This window comes from Boleophthalmus pectinirostris, unplaced genomic scaffold (genome assembly GCF_026225935.1).
Source record: "Boleophthalmus pectinirostris isolate CB_2022bp ecotype Guang Dong unplaced genomic scaffold, ASM2622593v1 HiC_scaffold_5, whole genome shotgun sequence".
Lineage (NCBI taxonomy): Eukaryota > Metazoa > Chordata > Actinopteri > Gobiiformes > Gobiidae > Boleophthalmus > Boleophthalmus pectinirostris.
The window spans coordinates 32,893,161-32,918,739 of record NW_026571404.1 but is presented as its reverse complement, the minus strand read 5'-3'; the positions used below and the strand labels follow the sequence as shown (position 1 = coordinate 32,918,739).

General features: G+C 36.6%; 1 protein-coding gene and 1 pseudogene across 2 annotated transcripts in view; one reads left to right on the top strand and one right to left on the bottom strand.

The window, feature by feature from the left end:
* LOC110159146 (semaphorin-4G-like) overlaps positions 1 to 25,579 on the bottom strand; it is a 90,326-nt gene that overhangs the window by 48,619 nt on the left and 16,128 nt on the right. For both annotated transcript variants that reach the window (XM_055162358.1, XM_055162357.1), the window contains one exon: positions 18,176 to 18,454. In XM_055162358.1, coding sequence (XP_055018333.1) covers positions 18,176 to 18,305 — 130 coding nt within the window. In that variant the 5' untranslated portion in view covers positions 18,306 to 18,454. The remainder of the gene's footprint in view (positions 1 to 18,175; positions 18,455 to 25,579) is intronic.
* LOC129411653 (5S ribosomal RNA) lies at positions 16,385 to 16,502 on the top strand (annotated as a pseudogene).

Genomic DNA, 25,579 nt, shown 5'->3' with positions numbered 1-25,579 from the left:
GTATATTCATTTTTATGCACTCTTTTTTGTCTCTATACCAAACCAAAACTTAGAAAACGTCCAAAAGCACCAATTAAGTAATCGTTTTGGAACAGTGGTATTCTGTGGTGTTCTTGGCCACTGTGAGCTATAAACAGCCCATTGTAATTATCACTCAGCCGAGGAGGAGGTACAGAGACGACAGGAGCTGTAACAGTAGGGGTCTGTTTAATGTTGATGTCTGTGAAGAGCTGCTTTTATTCCTCCACACTGACAAACTGCACTTAAAAAGGACAGTGATTGCAACTATTGTGTCAAATATGTACAACTTTACTTAGCAAACTTTTTTCTTACTTTTATTAATTGGCAAAAAAACACACTACCAGTCAATACCCTCACATTCAATGTTTTTCTATATTTCCTACTTTCTACATTTTAATATACAAACAGACGACATGAAATATATGAAATAAGAGCTATGGACTTATATCCTTCCTACTTCCTTATAATTTAAAGGTCACGTATTATGCAAAATTTATTCTTGTGAGCTTTAAGCCATGGTAAAATGTTGCTATCTCTTCCACAACATACCTGGAGTTGTGTTTGTTTCAGTAATCTTTTCCACAGCTCAAAATGCTCTTTTGCTCTGTTCCACCTTGTGATGCCATGTAGTTATCAGCTTTTAAGTTCAGTATTGGCAATTCTGGGTTGAAACCATCCAAATGATTCTACTGAAGAAGGTGTATGGAGTTTAAAAACACAGTGGAGCACTTCCTGTATTACTACATAGCATCACAAGGTTGAATGACTGTTTTCTGTCTGAGAGAAGAAGAACTCAGCTTAAACATGCAGGATATTTCTGTTAAACATGTGTGAATGAAACAAAACACAACTCCAGGTATGTATTATTGATGAGAAAACATTATAATATAGCTCAGAAAACAGTGTAATATAGGCCCTTCGAATCAAGTTTGAAATCTTAAGTATCTTTTATCCATTCCGCTCTCTGAATACCATCAGTACAGCCCAGATCTGTATAAGGTTATTGCAAGCCGAGTCTGCCATATTAAACATGTGAGAATGAAAGCGTTTTCTATGGGAACGGACAGGAGCAGTGATCGGGAGGGGGACCAGGAAATCTCTGTCTCTCATCTGATGGATTCTTGGAGAAGCAGAAAATGTATCAGGTTAAAGGTGCAATGTGTATCTTTTCTGGTGGAGGCTTGCTTTGACTGGAATGTTTCACGGTATGACCTTAAACCTTTCTATCTTAATGGAGACCAAACCAGACCAAGTTACAGGCCAGATCAGTGGAGAGGCAACCCCACTCACAGTCAGAATGCCTGTTTTTCTAGATATTTTTGAGCTATAAAACCATCTGTAACCGAATAAATGTAAGGTAGAGCTGTTTAATGCCATACTGTGGAACATTCAAAGCAGAGCAATGACATATCCACAGAAACAAGCAGGTGACAGACCCCTAACCAAAAAAGTTACACCTTTAACTTAGCAATTTTTCTTTTTACTATAAAAAAAATACTACCAGTCAAAAGTCTGGACACACACTCTCATTCAATGTTTGTTTTTACTCCTTTCTACATTTTAAAAAACAAACAGAAGAAATCAAATATATGAAGCAAGTAAAGTAAGAGGTCACTGCACTATGGCCAGAGAAAATCTTTAGCATTTGTTCACAGTGAGAAAGAGATGACATTTTTTGCCTGTTCTCGCTAAAAAAAAACATGCGCATATAAGGGAAAAATGCTAAAATCCTTGCAATTGAATATTGTAATGTAGCTCTATTATTTTGCCTGCAGGCTATGTCTTTAAAGCTTCTCTCGAGTAAGATCTCAACCCCAGCGCCAAAGACACATAAAGCAGGGATTACGCGTACAGAATAATAAGATTGTGAAAAGCAGAAAGAGCAGCTCAATTTGTATTTCCATTTTTTAGCTTTATAAATAGTGTAAGAAAATGTTTTAAAAGTTCTTATTCTCCACTATAAAGGCAGTTTTGTAAAGGTAAGAATAAAGTATGGTAATGTTCATTTAACTGAGCTTTAGCTGAAACTTTTTGTATTCTAATAAAACAAGTTGTATAAGACATATTGTGCTTGTGTCTGCAATATAGTTCCAGTTACAATCTAACACCCATGGATCATTTGCACATTTTAATTCACAGTATTCATCTGAAATGAGAAACATGTCCACTGACTTCCACATTAAAAAACTGCAGTGAACAATTGGAGCTGACGTTGCCGTAAACATCATCACAATAAAGAACCATGAAGTTATCAGGGCCATCCTATGGAGAGCTGCAGATCACATTAGCAAGTAGCAGGGTTTTTTCCATTTGTACCAAAATGACTACAGACACTACTGGGCTCTACGTTTATCACTGATAAAGAGAATAAAATTGGAGAACGAAGTCAGTACAGAGAAATGGGTGTATACTGATGGTGGTGAAAACAGTATACACCCATTTCTCTGTACTGACTTCAGTTGGCAAGATGGTACCTTAAAAATAAGAGATTAAAAACTACTCAAATGTGCATGAATCACTCCAAAAAAGATGGTGAGGGGAAAACAACTATAACATAGTTAAAAGTTAAAAGCCAATTTTGCAGAATAGGTCACCTCATTTATTTTAACTACAGCCTCTTAACTTACTAGGGTTGAGAGTCATAGGTTACTTAGATGTTGTCTCATGTTGTGTCACTATGATAAGATCCACTGATTTGCCACCTTTCTATCTTCATGGAGACCAAACCAGACCAAGTTATAGGCCAGATCTGTAGAGAGGCAGGCAACCCCACTCGGCCTGTTTTTCTAGGTATTTTTGAGCTGTAAAGCCACCTGTAACTGCATAAACGTAAGGTAGAGCTGTAACATATCCATAGAAACAAGCAGATGACAGACCCCCAACCAAAAACTTACATAGTGCATCTATAATTACCTAAATATAGCTTTATAAACAATTTAACTTTATCTCAGTCTTTTGTGTCTGTCAATTATTTGTGGTACGGGACATGACTTTGACCGACTTCAATCCAATACTGCTTTATGATGTACTAAACTCGGAAACTTTTGATGAAAAATTGATGCAATGACTTTTGTGAAGGTGACTTGGTCCAGCTCCATTTCTCATGTGTATACTTCAACTTAAAAGCTACCACTTGTATACGGTAGTATAAAGTAGAGATTGATCAATATGGGTTTTTTGCCAGTTATTTACAGTCCAGCAAAACAGAATATTTTCTCAAAATTATTTAAATTTACTCCAAACTCCCCCAAACCATGTTTTATTAAGAAAGCAGTGTAGTATTGTTTTGTTTACTTATCTCTTTGCAATAATACAGGCTGCTGAAATAAATAAGGCTTTGTGTGTACTCTTTAGAATGTTTCACATTATGGCATTAAACCTTTCTATCTTCATGGAGACCAAACCAGACCAATTTACAGGTCAGATCTGTGGAGAGACCACCCAGCTCACAGTCAGAGTGCCTGTTTCAATAGGTAATTTTGAGCTATAAAACCACCTGTAACTGAATAAATGTAAAGTAGAGCTGTTCAATGTCATACTGTGGAACTCTCTAGGCAGAGCATGACATATTCATAGAAACAAGCAGATGACAGATCCTCTAACAAAAAGTTACATAGTAATACGCTAAAAAGTGGAAATATCAGCCCAATATATTGGTCTATATCTAGTATAAAGTACCCATACTAAATATTACGCTACTACGATATATTTACTTCCTATCTACTGCCATACTGATGGATACACACTCTGCTCCAAGTCCAGTTTTCCAGTCTATATTCGGACTTGAGTGTTTGACAGGGGAGTTACTAATGAGCGTCCTTATCCAAACAGTGCACTGAAGAGGCTAGGTAGCATCTCCACGTGCTAACCACGTTGTAAAGAACCGCCTGCAGTCACGGGATGCCTCAGTTATGTAAGGAGCAAACGGACAATGCAGTGTGACTTAGCTGGGGGTAAACAGAACTCCAATGTCAATACAGGAGCACCGCGGAGACACACCAGCCCCAGGCAAAGGCAAAGGCGCAATCATAACAGAGTCTTAACTAGCATCTTCGGAACATAGCGGTAAATATGCAAATGATGCGAAAAGTGTTATGGTGTTGGCGCTTGTTAGAATGTTGATTTAGCCTCGAAAACATCTGGATTTTATTTATTTTTTTTGTAATAAAGTCTTTGAACAGATTGTCAATTCTACAAAAGCAAAGAAACCAGCCAGAGCTCCTCCATGTTTTTAAAGTGCACAAATTTTTAATGGAACTTGTGTGAATCATTTCAGCACTTAAATTGCCTTAGCTATGAAGCATCTAGCATCATGTTGCCAAAAGCCATGCTGCTAATTTACCATTTCACAATGCTTCACTCCACACAGAGGGCGACTAATCCAATCTCCAAACGACAAACTCATGCAAACAAAAAGATAATTTGTTATAAGTTTTAGTTTTATTCTGTGTTTTGTTTTAAGTCATAAAATGTGAAATTCATGAAACTATTTTTCAAAAGTCCCTGTGCATAGTACCCAATTTTTTTAAAACTCTTAAAAACATGGAAAAAAAGAACTATTATGTTGCAGCTCATTGGTATTACAGTATCCTGCTTTGTATTAGTGGCTTAAAGTAGTTTCAACATTGATATTAGGGCTGGGTAACATTAAGAAATTGCAGATACGATACATAACTCGATACATAGGCAACGATACAATACGCTTTTCAATACAGTGCACTTTCTATCCAATATAATTCAATATATCTTTCAAAACGATTCGATATGGTTCAGTGACAAATAAAGCCTAAATCATGGCTGTGATACTAAGTCTACAAAGTCTACTAAGTTTGTGCAAAGTTAATATGAAAAAACTAGGGCTGGGTATCATTAAGAAGTTGCCGATACGATACATACCTCGATACACAGGCCACGATACGATACATATCTCGATACAGTGCACTTTCGATTCGAAATGATATATTTTAAATTGATTCGATATGGTTCAATAAAAAATAAAGGCTAAATCATGGCTGTGATGCTAAAAGTCTTTGTTAAACCACTTCTTGTGCAAAGTTCATATGAGACACAAACATTTTAATCATCAAAACAGTAAAAATATCAAATGTGTTGCATAAATGAGCTTCCTTGCACTCCACAAGCAAAAAAACTGTAGCGCTGTAACAAAATAATTTTGTAAAACACACCTAAAAATACTCTTGGTGATATATCGATACAGCAGCCCATGATATCAGTACTGTATCATCACATTAGGTGATATGATATATCAATATTTCAATATATTTGCACTAGGGATGGGCATGATTAGTTGATTAATCGCTAATTGATCATTAAGAATTTCATCAATTACGTTCATTTTAATCGACAAACCGAATGTAGGTTGCTGTGCGTAGCGTGACCAAACAGGGGTCCGTACATGTAGCTCTCTGCACTCAGAAGGAGCGAGACACAAACAGTCAGTCCGCCTGCAACGTGCCGAAGTGCAAATGCGTATTTAACGATGACTTGTACAAGAAATTCCATGCTTTCTGTTGCGTTCGGGCCAAGTGGGAGGCCAGCTGCACAGTGTACAAAGCAGCACATATGTTTCGGTGTCCAGTGGGAAAAAGGTTTGCCAGGTGAGAGTCGCGCAAAGTCGATAACGAGTCCCCACCTCCCTCCCCCCGTACAGTGTCCTGGTTTTGACAAACTCAAATATGGTCACACTAACCTGTATTCCACTGAGTCGTGTCGCATCAGCGTACAAGAGCTGTTTTTTCTTTGCTTAATTTATGTAAATTAGCCATGCGGTTTTAAGTTTCATTTCTGTGAGAGTTGCGCAAAGCTGCATTAAACACATTATAATGTCAAACGGGCTGATGTGGCTCTAGAGTGGTTACGGGTTATATGTTGTAAAATTGAATTTATTTATTCAGATTAGTAGTTGCAGATAGTAATAATAATGATGATAATTTTTTATATTAAAAACATTAATGATTAATCGATAATCAATCGTTAATTCTCCCGATAATCGATTAAGAAAATTTTATTGAATGCCCATCCTTAATTTGCACACCCCTAATTGACATTTATCACAATATTTCTGTGTAGCAGTATATCACGCTTCAACATTTGTAATTGTGACAGGCCTATACTTGCCAACAGCAAGAGAGACATACATTTGTTTGTTGTAATTTGTTTAGCCAAAATACAGGAAAATGTTCTTGACAGTTACCAGAACACAAAAAATGCAAATTATACTATTATATTAGACGCACAACAAATGAGTCATGTAAGAGGTGTGACAGAATCGTGAATGGGCTGAGTGCATAATAACATTCTTAATTATGCACTGTTTTCACAATTTTATTATTACCAACCAACGCGGAAACGTCCCAGATTTTGATTTACATGTTATCTCAACATTGAGTCATGCACATGCTAACTGGTGCTGTGACGCAACAGCAGGATCAAATGTGTTCAAACCGTTTCTTAGCACGTGATAAGATGCTATTAAGATTCCCATCAGCTGTAGGCTAACTAAATCCAGCGCTCATATGTCTCTTGGATTATCAGGTGTCAGTCTCTATACTCCATCTCTTCTCCTCTTCTCCAAGGAGGAAGAAGGCTATTATGTGATCGTTGTACGGGAGACTCACAACAGACATTGTAAACAAACAAAGTAGTTAGCAAGTATTGGACTTCTAATTATGGGGAAACACTGGTAATGGATTTGCGATAGCCAATTTCTTCTTTTATTTAGTCCAAAATAAGTAGTAGATTTAGAGCTACATTTCTAACTTCTGTAAAATAGAACAATGTAGGCAATATAAAAGCAGGAAATACCATAATGTATCAAAAAACACAGGCTGGTGCTGTAATCAAATGTGTTCAAACCATTTCTTAGAGCGTGATAAGATGCTATTAAGATTTCCATCGGCTGTAGGCTAACTAAATCCAGCGCTCATATTTCTCTTGGATTATCAGGTGTCTGTCTCTCTATAGCCCATCTCTCCGAGGAGGAAGTAGGCTATTATGTGATGTTTGTATGGGGAACTCACAACAACAAGTGAGTCTGAGCAGCACAATGCAGATGTCCCATGGGGGAAGGGGACATAACACTAGTAAACAATGACTGCATTATAAGTGACAGTACTGCAGTTGCGTGTCGAGAATTGGAGCTGGTAAAAAATAATGTGCGAAGCTTGCAGTTAGCAGTGTCCCCTAACCCACTATCTATATTAAGAAATTAAATATAGCTGTATGGTTTTGTTTTGACAGTTTTACAAATAATTTAGCATCCTATAATACAAAATAAAACCACTCCTGTGAGCTTTAAGTCATTTTAGAATGTTGTTTCATCATCCAAAACATACCTGGAGTTGTGTTTTGTTTCATTCATTCATGTTTAAGTAATCCTGGAGTCCATCTACCTCTTCAAATATGTTCTCCAAAATGTTCTGTTCCAACTTGTGATGTCAAGTTAACAGCTACTACTTTTGTTCAGCAGAGATTGGGAATCCCAGGGTTGACATTATTCAAATGATTCTCGTGAGCACTGTAAACCCAAATAAATTACCAGAATTCAAAATTATTTTACGTTGATGAATTTAAAAGTCTAAATCTTCCAGAACTTAAAAGGTTGGATTGGTTGCTAAGTGTACTTTTGATAACAGCTGAATTAAAAGTGCTCAAATATTTGCAGTTAATATGACTCATAGTTTCATAGTGAAGGCAACTCAATTCTTTTCATTTATTATGACGTAAAATTGGGACTTTCCAAATGACTGGAATAAGTTCACTTATTTGTAGAAGTGCTTTGAAACTGTATTGTATTTTAGCATGTACTGTATAAAAATTATCCATATTTGAAACAATAGAAATAACTAGACTTTATCATAGTTGTACCTCATTTATGTTTTTAAGTTATGCTCATTTGTACCTTTATTCAAAAGTAAATTACTTAAAATGACAAAAAAAAACATGTTACAGCAATTTGATATAATTAAGTTAGTAGGACTATTTCTAAAACTTTGACTATACATAACTTAATCTATTTAATTACTTTGAACATTTGGGTTTACAGTGAGGGTGTACAAAGTTTAAAAACACAGTGAAGCACTTCCCGTATTACCACACGACATCACAAAGTAGAACAGAGTGTTTTCAGTCCGAGAGAAGAGGAACGTTAAGACTTTAATCTGAGCTAATCTGAGATCTGACCAAAAAAAACTGATTTACTTGGAACAGGTGATCTGATTTTTACTGTTAAACAAGTCCCTCTCAAATAAGTCACAAGTCACTCTCACCTTTTTATAGAAAATCAAACACCTTTGCAAGACCATGAACGCTCGTATTCATCATGAGCTTCTGAAAATGTGCTCTTTCAATCCATTTTGTATTTTTTCTTTTTTTTTTTCCACATCATCTAAAAACCTTTTTGGTCGTATTTGCTAACGTGTCCATTATGTCACTATGGTAACTGCTCAACATACACATATAGGTAGAACACCCCCAATGTGATGTCACCGCAAAGTATCAGTAGTTTGTAGTTTAGCCTTTTTTAGCCAATTATTTCATCATTAAATTCTAAAGCAGTTGAACTTTTACCACACCACCAGAGAATTTCAAATATTGCACCCTCATACTCAGAATAGCTCAGAATAGCTTATAACTGTATTTTCCAATAATCCTCCTTGGCTCTTGAGATCTACGCTTGCATTTTTAGCATTTAACATTTTCTAAGCATATCGAAAATGTACTTTCTACTCAATTTTCCAATGCACGCGCTAAAAGATTGACTTATTTGTTCGGTAAATAAACTTGAATAAAGGCGGCGCTAAGAGCCAAAACAGAATATTTACCTAGCAAACAGTTAGCGCTGACGGCTAATGCTAAGGTACAGCATGTTCACTTCTTCTTGCCGACACAAAACAACATGTATTCTCCCATCCTCCACTCCTTTATTTGAAGACAAGGATGTTTACAGCGGGGTTTGAAGGTGCACTGCGCAACATTTCTGGTGGAGGGTGTGCTACCTGTTTGTATCCATGGAGATGTTATTACTTTCCATGGTGTGACATTAAACATATCCATCTAGCATACATTCATTAAATTTCTATTGAGCAAAAATACAGTAATTACTTCTGTGAAATGGGACGCCTCTCCACAGACCTGAACTGTAATGTAGTGTAGTGCTGTAACCGGTTTGTCTCCCATGTGATAAACAGGTTTAGTCTATACTGTGGAACATTCTAGACAAAGCAATTATATTTCCATGGAGACAAGCAGATGGTAGACCCTCCACTAGAAATGTTACACAGTTTTGAAAGCTGCACTGTGTAACTTTTCTCGTGGAGGGTGCGTCAAATGCTTTCTTTTTCCATGTTATTCCACGTTGTTGCTTGGTCTAGAAGGTTCCACAGTATGGTATTAAATAGGGACGTAACAATAACCAAAATATCGTGATATCATATTGTCGTAGTTCTCACAATAATATCGTGGACCATCACAATATATCGAATTACAAGTCTCTTTGCTTAAATTAAGAGTTATGGTGCAGCAATAGACAAAAAAAAAGACAGAGGGAACTACATAGACCATAATCCTTTGCTCCATTTCAGTGTAGAATACATGAAGAAATAACAGTTTTAAGCACTTTTAAGTGTTTGTTAGTCTTTAGTTCTTTGGATTAAGTCTTGTCAAGGCATTTTAAGAGGAAAAAGTAGCATATTAACAGTTTTGTTTACCCCCACAAAATACTGCCATAAATATAGTAATAATATATATGAGATATATATCGTAAAAATATCGTACAGAGACATTTGGATATTGTTACATCCACAATCGTGAGCCTCCCGACCATGTCATGAGCTTTCCCATGATATCACAATAAATATCGTAGCATGAGGTTCATACAGTGATGATATCGTATCGTGAGACTTGGATATCGTTACACCCCTAGTATTAAACGTTTCTATCTTCATGGAGACCAAACCTGACCAAGTTACAGGTCAGATCTGTGGAGAGGCGACCCTGCTCAGTGAAAATGCCTGTGTTTCTAGGTATTTTTGTAAATGTAAAGTAGAGCTATTTAATGAGGATAAATATACTGTGGCACATTCCAGGCAGAGCAATGATATATCCATAGAAACAAGCAGGTGACGGACCCTCAAAAAGTTACATAGTGCGCCTTTAAAACTCGCAAGATCCAAATACGTGCAAAAACGGCGGAGAATATTGAGCAAACAGCTACTGCGCTGCTAGTAATTGATGTCAAAGAGCAGTGAGATGCAGAAATGAAGGAGGACGCTGGTTTGACAGTGAGAGATGGTGATGTATTCCAGGGTGATGTACCAGAGTCCTGGTTAATAGGAGTCAAATACAAACAGAATTTTTCCATATGAATTAAAGCTTAACTATGTCATTGATGAATTAGTTGTTTATCTCACAGAATAGTAGAAGCTCCATGTACTGCCAAAATTGAAGATGTACTGAGAAATAGAAAGTGGAATTAAAAGGCACACTTTTCTTTTGGAGAGTGTAACTACGGAGAATACCATTTTATTGTTTTATTTATTTGTTTTTACTCTGTTGTTTTTATTATGCTTTTATTTTATTAAATTGTTGGGGTATTTTTTATTTCTCTATGTGCAGCACTTTGGAAATGGTCTTTGTTTATGAAATGCGCTGTAGAAATAAAGTGTATTGGATTGGAAAGTGGGTGTTGCTTTGCCAAGAATGTTCCACAATATAACTATCTGTCTAAAACTAAAACTATCTATCTCTAAGTTACAGGTCAGGTCTGTGGAAAGGCAAGCTCACTCACAGTATTACAAAATTACGCCATTTTCACAAACATACCTGGATATTTTGGCTTAGTTCTTCTCTCAAACAGAAAACAGTCTGTTCCAACTTGTGATGTCATGTGGTAATACAAAAATGCTCCACCGTGGACGATTTACGCCTTGGAATTGCTTATCTCCACTAAACAAAAGATAAGAGCTGTTTGAAAACTACCACATAAAAGTAAATGGCTGTAAAATTTATTATAAACATATTTTCAGAAGTTTGGATGTTTTCATTAAAGAGCCAAACTTCTGAAAATATTTAATTTCATAGTAAGGCCTTATTTGCAGTAATGAATTTTGAAGTTATGATGTAAAAATGTATTTGTGGTGTGCTTCTGAATAAAAGCAGTAGCAGCCAAAAGCACAACTCTCACACACAAACCTCACTCTTCATCCTCTCACTGTTATGTAACCATAGACTGTATATAAATGGGCATAGCTAACTCGCTAGCCAGTGCGTTCTCAGGCTACGTTTATATGGTGAGGGTCTGAACGGAAGATGCAAAAGTGGCGTTGCGTCTTCACTTTTTATTTTGCGTTTAGACAAGTGTTTTCGGGAGGAAATCTGCATGCATACGGTGATGCAAAAGTGTGTGGAATTCGATTGGGTATGCATGCCAGGTGTCTCAGTGGTGACGCCAGGTGGTGATGTATGTGGTGTAAACGCGTATGAAGTGTGAGCAGATCTCACCAGAGCTTTGCGTCTTGGGCAGTGTAGACGGAAACGCTGTGGCAGAGTGTATTCAACTTTTCTACTCTGGAGGGTGGTTTGAATTTTTTGCATTTTTAAGCCTCAAAAACACCGTCACCATCTAAACAAAAGGCACTTCCGATAAAATATTTTGTCACAAGCATTCTCATGTAAACAGGCCCTTAATAGGAAGTGAACACGGGGGCGCTTCTGGCTCCATCGACCCTGGCTTTACTTTGAAAAATTGTATAACTGTAACTGCAGTGAGCCTCATCATTTTGGTCTTAAAATGTTCATATTAATCCGCTCTCATGACCCTGGTGTTTTCATTTTGCTATTTTGTCCGTAATTAAATTCCTATTCCTAATATGGATTTCGGCTCCAAATTGGCTCATATAACTGCAAGCCTCAGTGAGCTTCATTTGACTGGAGCTGAACACTTTGGGTGACGTCACACTCCCTTAGTATTGATGCTAACAGACTTATTTAATCTAGTACGTTTGCCTTGGATTTTACTTACATACAAATAATAATTAGTAGTTATAATTTGATTGACAGGGCTGGAAACGCTGCATATAAATGAATCAGTAATGCAAGATACATTTAATACAATATTGTGGAACATTCAAGGCAAAGTTATATCTCCATGGAGACAATTAGGTGGTGGACCCCCCTATCCAAAAAGTTACAAAGCGCACCTTTATGAAATCAGTTACTTTTTCTTTTCGAGTTTTCATTTTGTACATTCTTATTGTGACATCTCTAGCTGCAGGTTAACATTGCTGATTGTAATGGAATCTGCTCTGGTGTTGTGTAAACTCCAAACTGTTGTGAATCCGAAGCCAATTTCACTTTGTAAGCAGAAAATGCAGATCTCATTCCTAACCAAGACAAGACACTGTAAACAAACAAAGTAGTCAACAAGTATTGGACTTCTCATTCTGGGGTAACATTGGATTTGCTATAAAGACGCTCCACACAGTTCAAACAGACAAATCACAAATGACGAAAACATAAAAATGAGAAGCAGTTTTTCCTTTAGTCCAATTAGACTTAGGGCTATATTTCTAACTTCTCTAAAATAGAACAATGTACAAATTAAGCAGGAAAGTTACCTTGTTAGCGTGTCAAAAGTACTACGATTTAATGCTGAAAATGTTTTTTATTATCATCTTATATCGGAATCTGTACTGAGTATCGAGTATTTGAAATTTCATTATGGTGACAAAACAAGGGATGTAATAATAATCAAAATATCGAGATATCGTATCGTCAAAAGTCTTAGAATAATATCGTTACATTACAATATATCGAATTACAAGTTTCTTCGCTTAAATTCATTGTTTTGGTGCAGTAATTGCAAAAAACTGAGAGAACTACATACCCCATGATGCTCTTGCTCTGTTTCAGTCCAATTTACATGCTGAAATAACTCTTATTAAGCTCTTTTAAATCTGAATTATTTGGATTATGGTAAGAGAAAAGTAACATTCAAAATTTTGTAAGAACAGAGAGATGCGTATTGTGAAAATATCGTATTGAGAGATTTTGATATTGTTACATCCCTATTACACTCCAAGCTGAAGCTAGGGAAAAAGTGCCCATTTAGTATTTTCATTGTAGCAGGCCACTTGCCCATTCTGAAATCCATCAAATTAATTAGCTATAATTACTTCGCACACAAATGATCGCTTCTTTTGTTTACACCACAGTGCTCATGCTAAAACCGTAAAAAAGTCAGGTGGATGCTTTCACTGTACAAACTTGCGATTTAAAACTGCTCCGCATAGCTTTTTATTTAATTTTTTTTACTTTCGGGTTGCTAAGAAACAAAGAGATTAAACGGCTCGGGTACGAAGTTTGTGTAGACGAGATGAGACAAGATGAGGCGAGGAGGAGCGATGGAGGTGGGAGAGGGGCGAGGGAGCGTTAATAAAGAAAAAAAAGGGTGGAATAGGTAAACAGGGGAGAAGAGGAGAGGGTGATTTGGAGTGTAGGAGGACTGGTGGACAGAAGGAGGGAGCCAAGGTTTAGACAGGCTTAGAGAATTAAAGCTGGAATCAAGGCCGAATAGCAAGAGGGTAAAAAAGTATGTGAGTGGGGAGGAATTAGGGGAGAGCCTTAAGAGGTGTTAGTGATGGATTTGAACAAGTTTTGGAATAAATTGTAGTTCTTGGTTTATATAAGAGTTTTTAGTTTGGCAGGTTATAATAATAACAGAGCAACTTTGCTACGAACTTGCGCTATTTTCTGATCTATATTAGAGTGCTGTTTTGTCATCACAAACATACCTGGAGTTCTGTTTTGTCACATATTTAACACACAAATACTGCATATTAGGGATGTAACAGTAACCAAAATATCATAATATCATATCGTCAAAGTTCTCACAATAATATCGAGGACTATCACAATATATTGAATTACAAGTCTCTTTGCTTAAATTAAGAGTTATGGTGCAGCTGTCAAATTGTTGTGTACAGTTTTGTATCATGTTTTATTTACTAGTATTTATGGAGAACTGTGTGACATAGACTTGTGGGTGGAGCATTGGACAGAATCTTATAGCTAGGCCATAGGAGAGATCGCTGAATTACTCAAACATCTAAAATCTCTTCAGACATGTTTTTTGATGAGGGAACAACAATACAACATAGAAGAAATTATTTAGCATAATACCCCCGCTTTAAAGACTATAATACGAGCGTGGACTGGACTGGAGTCAGACACATTCCTGTATAAACAAACATAAGCAGTACTGGCTGTTGTGACAGAGGTGCACAGTTCAAAGAGAAAACTTGACGACTGCTCTGTGGCGTAGTACAACAGTTGTCATGGTTACGGGGCTCTTCCACTACCTACAGTCTCCTATAGGCAGTCCACAGGGGCACTAATGTAAGCTCTTATTTGTACAAATGTGCATCATTAGCTGTAAACAAAGCCTTACATTATCGGATTAGCTGAGATATGCATATTAAAAGCCTCCATTAATGCTGAAGAGTTTTTATAGCATATAATAAAAAGCTTACTTATATTATTTTAGTGTGAAATTTTGTCAAGTTAGCATTTGTGTATAAACTAATTGAAGCGATGGGGTTTATATCTATTGTCATGCATTCACACTAACAAACATACTCATTCTTACACTGTACACGTACAGACACTGGGTACATAAACATGTCCAGAAAAATATGAGATAACTAGAATAATAAGATAATGCTATAATCAAATTTTGGGTGTGTGTTTATATGAGCAAAAGAAATCTGATCATCAAAAACATCAGGTGGCATGTAATCGATAAAACTATATCAAAACTAGATACTCATTGGTACAGATTGATACCATTGTTACGCAGGTATTGACGCTAAAAAAGTCACATTCACAGGACAGAAATGTACTTGTCCTGAATAGTTTTAAAATGATCTTGGGCTGTAGCAGAACAAGTATAAGACACATGAACCACTATGGAATCTACCTGGACCACTGAGGGATTACATATATAAGGGCACTTGGGAATTGGAAAAAAAATTACTACAATTTAATGTTGAAATTCACATTCTATTGTCTAAAGAAACAGTGTTTTTATTCTCATTGTGGTATCAGAATCTCTACTGAGTATCGAATCTATTCCTTAGTATCAAAATCAAGTTTGAAATTTTATTATTGTGACAACACTAATGAAGAGTGTCAGTCAATAAATGTATTTGAAAGATAAAAATACAATTCCTTTTACAATAACTCTTCGTATCTTTAACATTTTCTCTTACATTTTTATCTTTCCCATTAGTTTACCCTTTTTGAATACTTTTTCTTGTTAATACCTGCATTTCTAATATCTAATTAGGCTTGTTAAAAACTATATTCTCAGGACAAGACAAAATGTGAGCTTTCCTGAACAGTTTTAGTATGATATTGAGGTTTATCAGAACAAGTACAAGATCTTGTGTACTTTGTCTTGAAAATAATATTCTATTACTAAAAATAAACCATCTTTTATCTCTATTTTGGTAACGTAATGTGTATCAAGTAGTGATAGTGCCTGAGTCAGTTCCTTTAAATTTTTCTATCGTGACAACACTAAATCTGGTAACTCCTGAAACCAGATAATGATTTTTGGTGTGCATGTGAACAACGCCAGTGTCTTGCCCAAGGCCTCAACAACAGTATCCACCAACATGAGATGGAATTCAACCGGCAACCTTTAAACTGGTGGGGGATTTTTGCCACTGAGTCACTACTGCTGCCCTAAAATAGCCTACATACATACAGTAGTTCGAGCTAGCTTAAAAAGTATGGACAGGGTTGGTTGCTGTCCACAAGTTTGTTTTATGAAATATGCCTCTGATATTGTCTGATTCAAAACAGGAGGTTTCAAACTGAGAGGTTTTAAGATAATAAGTAATATAAATAATAAAAAATGAGAATATAATGAACTTGATTTTGATACTAAGGAATAGACGATACTGATTCTGATACCACGATGATAGTAAAAACAGAATATGACAACAAAATAGAATATGATTTGCAACATTAAATTATAGTACTTTCTTTTATATTCCCACGGGGTCTTATATTTGTGTAAACTCTCAGTGGTCCAGGTAGGTTCCATAGTGAACCATGGGTGTATACTAGTCTATGTGCTCTTATGCTTGTTTTGATACAGCTCAAGATCATTCTAAAACTATTCAGGAAAGGTTCATTTCTGTCCTGTGAATGTGATTTTTATTTTAATTTTTTGTATAGATTCCTGCTCAAATGACTATCTAGCTCTGATACTAGTTTAAGTAAAGATTAGTATCTGATTTTCAACAAGCTGGCTTTCAAAAACACACAATTGGTGTCCTAACATGGCCATACGGGCTTGTCGAAGCCTGATCCCATCAGATCTCAAAAGCTAAGCAAGGCTGGGCCTGGTTAGTACTTGGATGGGAAACCACTGGGAATTCCAGGTGCCACGGGGGGCATCAGTCACAAAAACGGTCATTGTGTCCCTAGGCAAGGCACTTCATCCACACTGCCTAGTGGTGTGTGCGTGAGTGATGGTGGTGGTTAGAGGAACTGATAGTGCCAAGTGGCATGGTAGCTGCACTTCAGTCAATCTGCCCCAGGGTAGCTGTGGCTACAATTGTAGGTTACCATCAAAGGGTATGGAGTGAATAAAGTAATGCTCTGTAAAGTGTCTTTGTGACAAATTTTTAAAATTTTTATTTACTTACTTACTAACAAATAAATAAAATCACAAAGGAATAAACCAGTGAAAAAAGTCAAGATTTTGGATAAAAAAATATTCAGGCTACACATACCTGATCCTCAAAAGAAAAGTACAAGTTCTATTCTCTACAGAGGTTCTATTCACTTTCATCTTTTATGACTCACTGGTTGCTTTATTGTGGTTTACTGGTCACTGGGTCAGATTTCGTTAAGTCCCTGTGATACCTGTCCTCCGCGGTGTAGTAGGGCGTTGTTTACTGCTGGTTTCCATGGAAACAGCAACATAGAGTAAGCTAGATTTGTCACGCTAAAGATCGTATAATCCAGTTAACCCAGTAGCCTCACACCCATGTGTGACTAAATCTTGAGTAATAATGTATGAAAGCGATTACTAAGCATGTCTTAAACTTTCTATTGCTCTATTGTTTTTTTTGTTTGTTTGTTTGTTTTACAAATAATGGCTATTAAAGAGCCGGTACTAGATTTTTTTGTCCATGAATTTGAGTAAAATTTGTCTTGACTAGGGTTGGGCGGTAATACAGTATTACAGTATCCCGCGGTATCAAAAAGTAGCAACAGTATCAGTTTCATTACCGTCATTAAAAAAATCTGCAGCACGTAAGGCCCTAATATAATATTGTAATTTATTGATACATAAATTTGTTTGCTCAGCACAAATGAATCTGCGGTTGTATTTTCAATTGAATGCTATCATGATTTAAAACTAATAGTATCTATAATGTTTCTTTTAATCATGTGGGGAGATGACGTTCGATGTCACGTGATGCTCATAAGGGAGACCAAGACAAGATGGCATGTCAGGCCGCAAGCGAATTGGTCCCCCCCAAAAAAAATACTAGTACTTCTGCAATTTGGCAGCATTTTGGCTTCAGGCGCACATTTGTTTATGTTTTACAGAAACAAAACTTAAAACCACATGGGTCATTTGCATAAACTATAAAGCGCTGAGGAAAAACAGCTGTTTCCTTGTGCACTGATGCGATCAGCTTCTGTTGGACTAAAGGACATGGTGAGTCTGTTCTGTGTGTGTATCACGTTGGAGATGGTTCATGTGAAACTTTTCAGAGATTATAAGTTTGCAGGTCATAAGCATACACCGTATAGCAGTGCGGCTTTGAAGCTTACCAAAGTCGTACTAAAACATTTTGGTAATATGGTAATACCGTATGCCCCGGTAAAATCCTGAAAAGGTTTAACAGTATCAAAATGTGGATACTGCCCAACCCTAGTCTTTTTATAATATTCTGTCCGATTACCTTGTTTTTTTATGTATTTTTAATTAAAAGGGTTTAATTAAATTTTTTGTGAAGTCTTCTTGAGTGTTTAGAAAAGCGCTCCATAAATAAAACGTCAATTATTATTTCACCGATAGCTCTTCTTTTGTAGTGTGCTTTAGTCTTACCTTGGACGGGCACAGTGATGCGTGGAGTCACATCCAGCTCCACGGGTGTTCTGAAGGGGTAGCCAAGTACCACCCCCGCCCAAGAGCAGAGCAGGAGCAGGCGTAGACAGAGGGGCAGAGCGGGGGACATCTCTGAAGACAGGGTGGGTGAGGAGAAGACGGGACACTGATCAACAAAACTGCACCTAAACCCAGACAGTCAAGCAAGGTCTGCGGCACCCATGGGAGCTCTCATGTACACCTGCAGGCTTGGAGTCTGTAGAGGTGAGTAAGAAGAGTCTAGGAGAAAAGAACAGACAATACACGCAATAGTTAGGTTGATGACAAATTTTAAAATCACAAAGTTGGTGAGTCTGTGTGTGTGTGGTAGTGTAAATATCATGATTTTTTAGCTTTGGGCTTATTTCCACCTGTTGTCTCAAATTCAGGCTAATAAAAACACTCATTCATACACCAGTGCACACAGATACTTAAGGCAATATGGGTGACATGTTTTGCTCAAGGACACAACAAACAAACAAACAAATGAGAAAGTTCATGCGACTAGTTGATCAAGTATAGATTTTATGTTACATTTATGATATAAGGTTAAAGGGTCCATATTATTGTTGTTTTTGATCTATGTTCTAATTTAGTTTTCTCCAAATTGGTGAGTAGTATGTGTGGTAGACAGACAGCTATAACAATTTCAAGTTACACATTTAGCATAAGAAAATTCATATTTAAAGTGTAGCATGCAGGATTTCATTTCAGTATTTCACCATGACCTAACTATGTCCTCAGATCTGCAGTAAATGTTCAAATGAAATATTGTTTTTCCAGATAACAATTGTAGAGATTGTTTATTTACAATAACAAAAACATTTTACATAATGAAATTGTGTTTTTTATGTCTCAATAGAGATAGACAGTATATCTAAAATAGCTCGAACTGCGCTATTTTCTGACCTGTATTATAATGTTGTTTCCTCATCACAAACATACCTGACGTTGTGTTTTGTTTCATTCACATTTAAAGGGACAGTCTGGAATTTTGGACATAGGGCCTCATTCCCTAGTGAGCCAGAGTGTTGGAGATGTGTGGAGACACTTTTTTAAATATTTCATCCAGTCCTTGTATTTGCAGAGGTCGCTGGTGCTAGGCTAGTGCATGTCAATGGCCATAGTTAGCCTGACACTAAAAACAGTCTTACCCACTCCACAAAACACCCGAAGCAAATCTATTATTACACCAGACTGTCGATGTAAATGTCTGTGTCGATAGAATAATTTTAGAAGTAAAACCAACCTTGTATTTGAAGGATTTATGTCTGAGCAGCAGCAGCGAGTAAGAGTTCCTGATAGAAAACTTGGCAGTGGCAGCATGCGATGATTCATGCGATGCAAGGTTAGTTTTATTTCAAACATTATTCTATCGACACAGACATTTACATCGACAGTCTGGCAATATAAAAGATTTGCTTTGTTTGCTTTGTGAAGTGGGTAAGACTATGGCCATTGACATGCACTAGCCTAGCACCAGCGACCTCTGCAAATGCAAGGACTGGATGGAATATTTTTAAAAAGTGTCTCCACACGCCTCCAACACTCTGGCTCACTAGGAAATGAGGACCTATGTCCAAAATTCCAGACTTTAACACACAAATCCTGCATATTCAGGTTGAGTTCTTCTCTCTTGTGATGTCATGTAGGAATACAGAAATTGCTCCACTGTGTTTTTAAGCTCCATACATCTTCACTAGAATAATTTGGATAATTTTAGATCTGGAATTCACGTGGAGTCACAACTCTAGGTATGTGTTGAGAAGCTAACAGTGTTATAACACGGCTTAAAGCTCACAAGAGTCCATTTTGCGTAATACAGGACTTTAAGCCTTCAGCACAGGCCGATAAACCATCCCTACAAATTGTACTTATTTTTTATTCTGTTTTGTGATATTCTCCGATGTCCCAATGTGTTGTTTACATTTCACATTTTTTCTCACAGTGTTTTTCCCAAACTGACATATCCAGAGAATCTTTAATCTCAAGTGGCTTTTTAATCAAGATGTACCAAAAGTCAACGCGATGTGCAACAAGATGACGACACCGCACGCAACGGATTATTGCTCAATGAATGTGAGCACAGTAATGCTTTTGTACGGGGGATCAGTGCACTGAGGTGGTTGGCCGGGGAGTCAGAGTAGCTACGTAACCTCTGATTTTCACAGTGTAAACAAGCGGACAGAAGATATCATTAACCAAACAGAGCTGTGCGCAGATGGAACAGAAAAGGGAGGGTCCGGTCCTGATATGGGGCAAGATGAATTCATACAGAGGGGTTAGGGTTCTGGTTTTGAACTGGTTTAGTTCTGGTTTAGTTAGAATAGTCCTGGTTTAGCTCAGACTTCATGAAGGCTTTAGTTATATCTTATGCAGCCCTGGTTGAGATATGGTTTAGTCCTGGTTTAGTCTTGGCTTAGAGCTGACTTAATCTTAGTTTAGTTTTGGTTTAGATCTAACTTAGACTATGTTTACACTGAAACGAATCACCGTATCAGAAACAATCTGCGTCCAGACACATTGTTTGTGTGTCCACAAGCCTTCCTTATCCACACAGCTTTGAGCATATTTGTTTACGTTTTACAGACAGAGTGACAGAGGGGTGTTCTGCTGATGGTGAGTTTGTTCAGTGCTTTCATCGTGTTGGAGATGGTTCATGTTAAACCTTTCAGAGATTATACCTCTGCAGGTCACAAGCATAGACCGTATATATGAATGGACATATATTCTCGCCTCTTATCGTTTTGGCGGTGAATTACTTTGCGGCGCATAGACCTACATCAGCGTGTTTTCAGACGTCCACACAATACTGGATCAGGTCCGTACTCACATGAATTTGTGGGAGCTGGTGGCACCAGATCATTCTGTCTCTGGAGCCATTTTCAATCGGATTAGTTTGGACGAACACTGCATCCGCAACGAAAACGTCTCAAATATGTACTAGTGTGAACGGGGCCTTAGTCCTGGTTGAGCTCTGACTAAGAGTGACTAATCACAACATCAGATTTAGGGCTAAACTGACACTAAATCCGTAACTAAGCCAGGATTAAAACAGGACCAAAAACATTAGTTCCGGTACAGTCTTGGTTCAGACTTGACTTAGTTTAGTTCTGGTTTAGTCCTGGTTTAGTCAGGTTTAGCCCCAACTGTGTCCTGATTTAAAACATTTGATGTAGTTATATATTAGTTCTATATTGTTTGGTTTATATGTCTGACATAGTCCTGGTTTAAACTTTAAAGGTCTTAAATTACATAGAATTGACTTGTGAACTTTAAGCCATGTTATAATGTTGTTATCTCCTCAAAAACATACCTGGAGCTGTGTTTTGTTGTATTCACATGTTTGAGTAATTCTGCATTATTGGCCTGTCTACATCTCCAAAGCTCAAAATGCTCTGTTCCACCCTGTGATGTCATATAGTGGTAGTTTTCAAGTTTTCAGCTCCTTTTACCTTTAGTTCAGTAGAGATTGGCAATTCTAGGGCTAAAATTATCCAAATGATTCTAGTGAAGGTGTGTGGCATTTAAAAACACAATGGAGCACTTCCTGTATTACCACATGACATCACAAGGTAGAACAGAGAGAAGTATGAGAGAAGAACTCTGCCTAAAAATGAAGGGTTTGTGTGTTCAAACATGTGTGAAGGAAACAAAACACAGCTCCAGGTATGTTTGTGATGAGGAAACAACATTATAACACACTGTAGATCAGAAAATAGTGGAATATAGGCCCTTTAAATCTGAAATCCTGATTCAGTCTTGGTTCAGCTCTGACTCAGTGCTGGTTCAGTTTCTTCTGTGCACTTGTGTGTTACCTGGTGCAAACAGACCCTGCCTGAGGAGGGCAGGGGGCTTGTGAAATATGATAATGTGTGAGTTGTGTGCGATCTGCAGAGAATCCCAATGTTATTTGAGCTTCTGTGGGGAGCTGTGTGAAGACTGAGAACTCCAGTCACCATCAAACGCATGACTGCTCCTCTCCACACTGACAACACACTGACACACACCAGCTCTCACTCACAGGCTGCTCAGGTTTAGGAAGTAAGTAACACAACAGGAAAGACTTAGCACAGTTTAAATGTGAGGAAAACTGGAAAATAAATGCTTTTCGCCATGGAGATGTTATTATTTTGTCTGGAATGTTTCACAGTATGATATTAAACCTTTCTATCTTCATGGACACCAAACCAGACCAAGTTACAGGTCAGATTTGTGGAGAAACAACCCCACTCACAGTCAGAATGTCTGTTTTTATAGGGATTTTTGAGTTATAAAACTACCTGTAATTGAATAAATGTAAAGTAGAGCTGTTTAAAGTCATACAGTGGAACATTCCAAGCAGAGCATTGACAAGCAACCAAACAAACCAAAAAGTTACACAGTGCACCTTTAAAAGGAAATAAGGCAGAACAAATTGAGGAAAATAACTGGGTTCTGTTTAAAGTTTATATATTAAACATATCCAGAAGTATTGATAAAAAAAAAGAAAGAAATACATAAATGATTTAAAGCTTAATTCCCAATTCAAGGATTTATTTTCTTCTAGTTCAGGCTTTTACCTCATACTGAATACTGTAAAAGAATTTGTTTGTGAGGAAAAATAGAGTAGAATAATATTGTCTTGTCTATACATTTTAACTGAAAGACATTTTGATGGATGAGAATCAGATGAAACTTGAAACCTCTAGGGAGAAACAATTTTATCCAATCAGAGATGAGATGTTGTAACAGCTGCTCGTGACTATCCCAGACTTTTGTTTTTCTGTCATAGTTCAACATTAGAATGAGTGAACATTCAACAACACAACAGTTCATACAGGGCCTTTAACTGTAATTAATCTTATGAAGTGATACTAAAATGCTATTTACCGTATCTGTCCTGTAACTTGAACTTTGAGACAGGCTTAACTTACTTCCCGTAAGACTGTACTTGGCCTTTATTATAGGCTGTTATGACTTTAGACTGATCTCTCTCTGTATTTCTTATAGAGGGAGCGATCAGTCCTCCATTGAGCCTCAAGCTGAAACCAAGCATGTGCAGTCAGATTTGCTTCAATCTGAACTCACCGGTGAATCAGAATCTTCATAAAGTATTAAAGAAATGTGTATTCTGGACCCTAGGCAACAACCTAAAAAGCAAGTTTATCAAAACACCTCACTAGTCTGATTTATTACTGAAGGTCTTCTTGATTATATTAAAGGGCGCCATAAATACGCCAACGGAATGTGACTACTAAAACAAACACATTCTATACTATTCTATAATACTGTAGGGCTGCGCAAAAAATCAAGTGAATCCATTAATTGAATGTAAAGTTCAAATCAAAGCAAAAAAGTAAGTTATTTATTCAGTAGTAGTAGTAGTAGTAGTAGTAGTAGTAGTAGTAGTAGTTGTTGTAGTTGTAGTAGTTGTAGTAGTTGTTAGTAGTAGTAGTAGTAGTTGTAGTAGTAGTTGTAGTAGTAGTAGCAGTAGTAGTAGTAGTTGTAGTATTATTAGTAGTATTAGTTGTAGTATTAGTAGTAGTAGTAGGCATAGTATAAGTATTAGCATTTGTAGTATTAGTATTATTATTATTAGTAGTAGTAGTAGTAGTGGTAGTAGTAGTAGTAGTAGTAGTCACAGTAGTAGTATTAGAAGTAGTAGTAGTCATAGTATTAGTAGTAGTATTATTAGTTGCAGTAATAGTAGTATTAGTAGCATTGGTGGTATTAGTATTAGTAGTAGTAGTTTTAGCATTTGTATTATTATTATTATTATTAGTAGTAGTAGTAGTAGTAGTAGTAGTAGTAGTAGTCATAGTATTAGTATTAGTATTAGCATTTGTAGTATTAGTATTATTATTAGTAGTAGTAGTAGTGGTGGTGGTGGTGGTGGTAGTAGTAGTAGTAGTAGTAGTAGTAGTCACAGTAGTAGTATTAGAAGTAGTAGAGGTCGTAGTATTAGTCGTAGTATTATTAGTTGCAGTAATAGTAGTATTAGTAGTATTGGTGGTATTAGTATTAGTATTAGTAGTAGTAGTAGTAGTAGTTTTAGCATTTGTAGTATTATTATTATTATTATTATTATTATTATTATTAGTAGTAGTAGTAGTAGTAGTAGTAGTAGTAGTAGTAGTAGTGGTGGTGGTGATAGTAGTAGTAGTAGTCATAGTATTAGTAGTAGTATTATTAGTTGCAGTAATAGTAGTATTAGTAGTATTGGTGGTATTGGTATTAGTATTAGTATTAGTAGTAGTAGTAGTAGTAGTAGTAGTAGTAGTAGTAGTAGTATCATCTCACTGCCGTCACAGGGACCAAAGTTTAGGACAGAACCATAGAGGGCTGACGATGTCAAACTGAATGTCTGAGCTGCCTGTTTAATGTCGTACTTTGTTTTTTTCTATTTTATTTTCCCAGCCATAACTATATAATAATCAATCATAATCATATAATTAATAGTACTTTTTTATAACTTTCCTGCTGGCTATAGCTCTTACGTGTATAAACGAAACCACATTTTAGAAATATGACACTTTGTGATGTACTTGATAATCGAAAATCTAAATAACTTTCCATTGTCAATATTTCTGTAAAAATAATGGCAAATGCAAATACAGAAAAAACAATACTTGAACCATCTAAAAATAACAGTGACTTCCTTTAACTGTGTTGCTCAAGTTATCTGAGGTTGACAACATGACCTTTGACCTCAAGTGTCAGACTATTTGGGTCACTGTCTTCTCTCCCTCCATGAAGATATTATTGCTCAGCCCAGAATTCTCCAAAGTACATCACGTGGTTGGCGGGGGCAAGTTATTATTGGTCAGATCTGTGGAGAGCAAGCTCATGCATGTTTTCAAGGTATTGACCAATAGAAACACCTATAATGGAAAAAATTCAAGCTAAATATTTAATGCCTTACTGTTGAACATTGAAGGGCAAAGCGTTAACATATCCATGGAGACAAGCAGGCAGTGGACTCTCCTCCAAAAAGTTACACAGTGCTGCTTTAACTAAAACTACTCGTGCATAAATATTAGGGATGTAATAATAATAGAAATACTGTGATATCGTATCGTGAAAAGTCTCACAGTAATAGCAAGAGCCATCACAATATATCAAATCACAAGTCTATTTGCTTAAATTAATAATTATGGTGCAGCAACAGCTAAAAAAAAACCCAGAGAGAACTACACTGACCCTGATCCTTTGTCCTGTTTCAACGCATACTGCAACTATGAAGAAATAAGTGTTTTTTAATTTTACATCTTCAGATTATGACAAAACCAAAGTTGTGTCAATACATTTTAAAAAGAAAAAGCATCATATCCACAGTTTTGTTAGCCTCCATAAAATATCACAATAAATAATTATCCGTGAGAC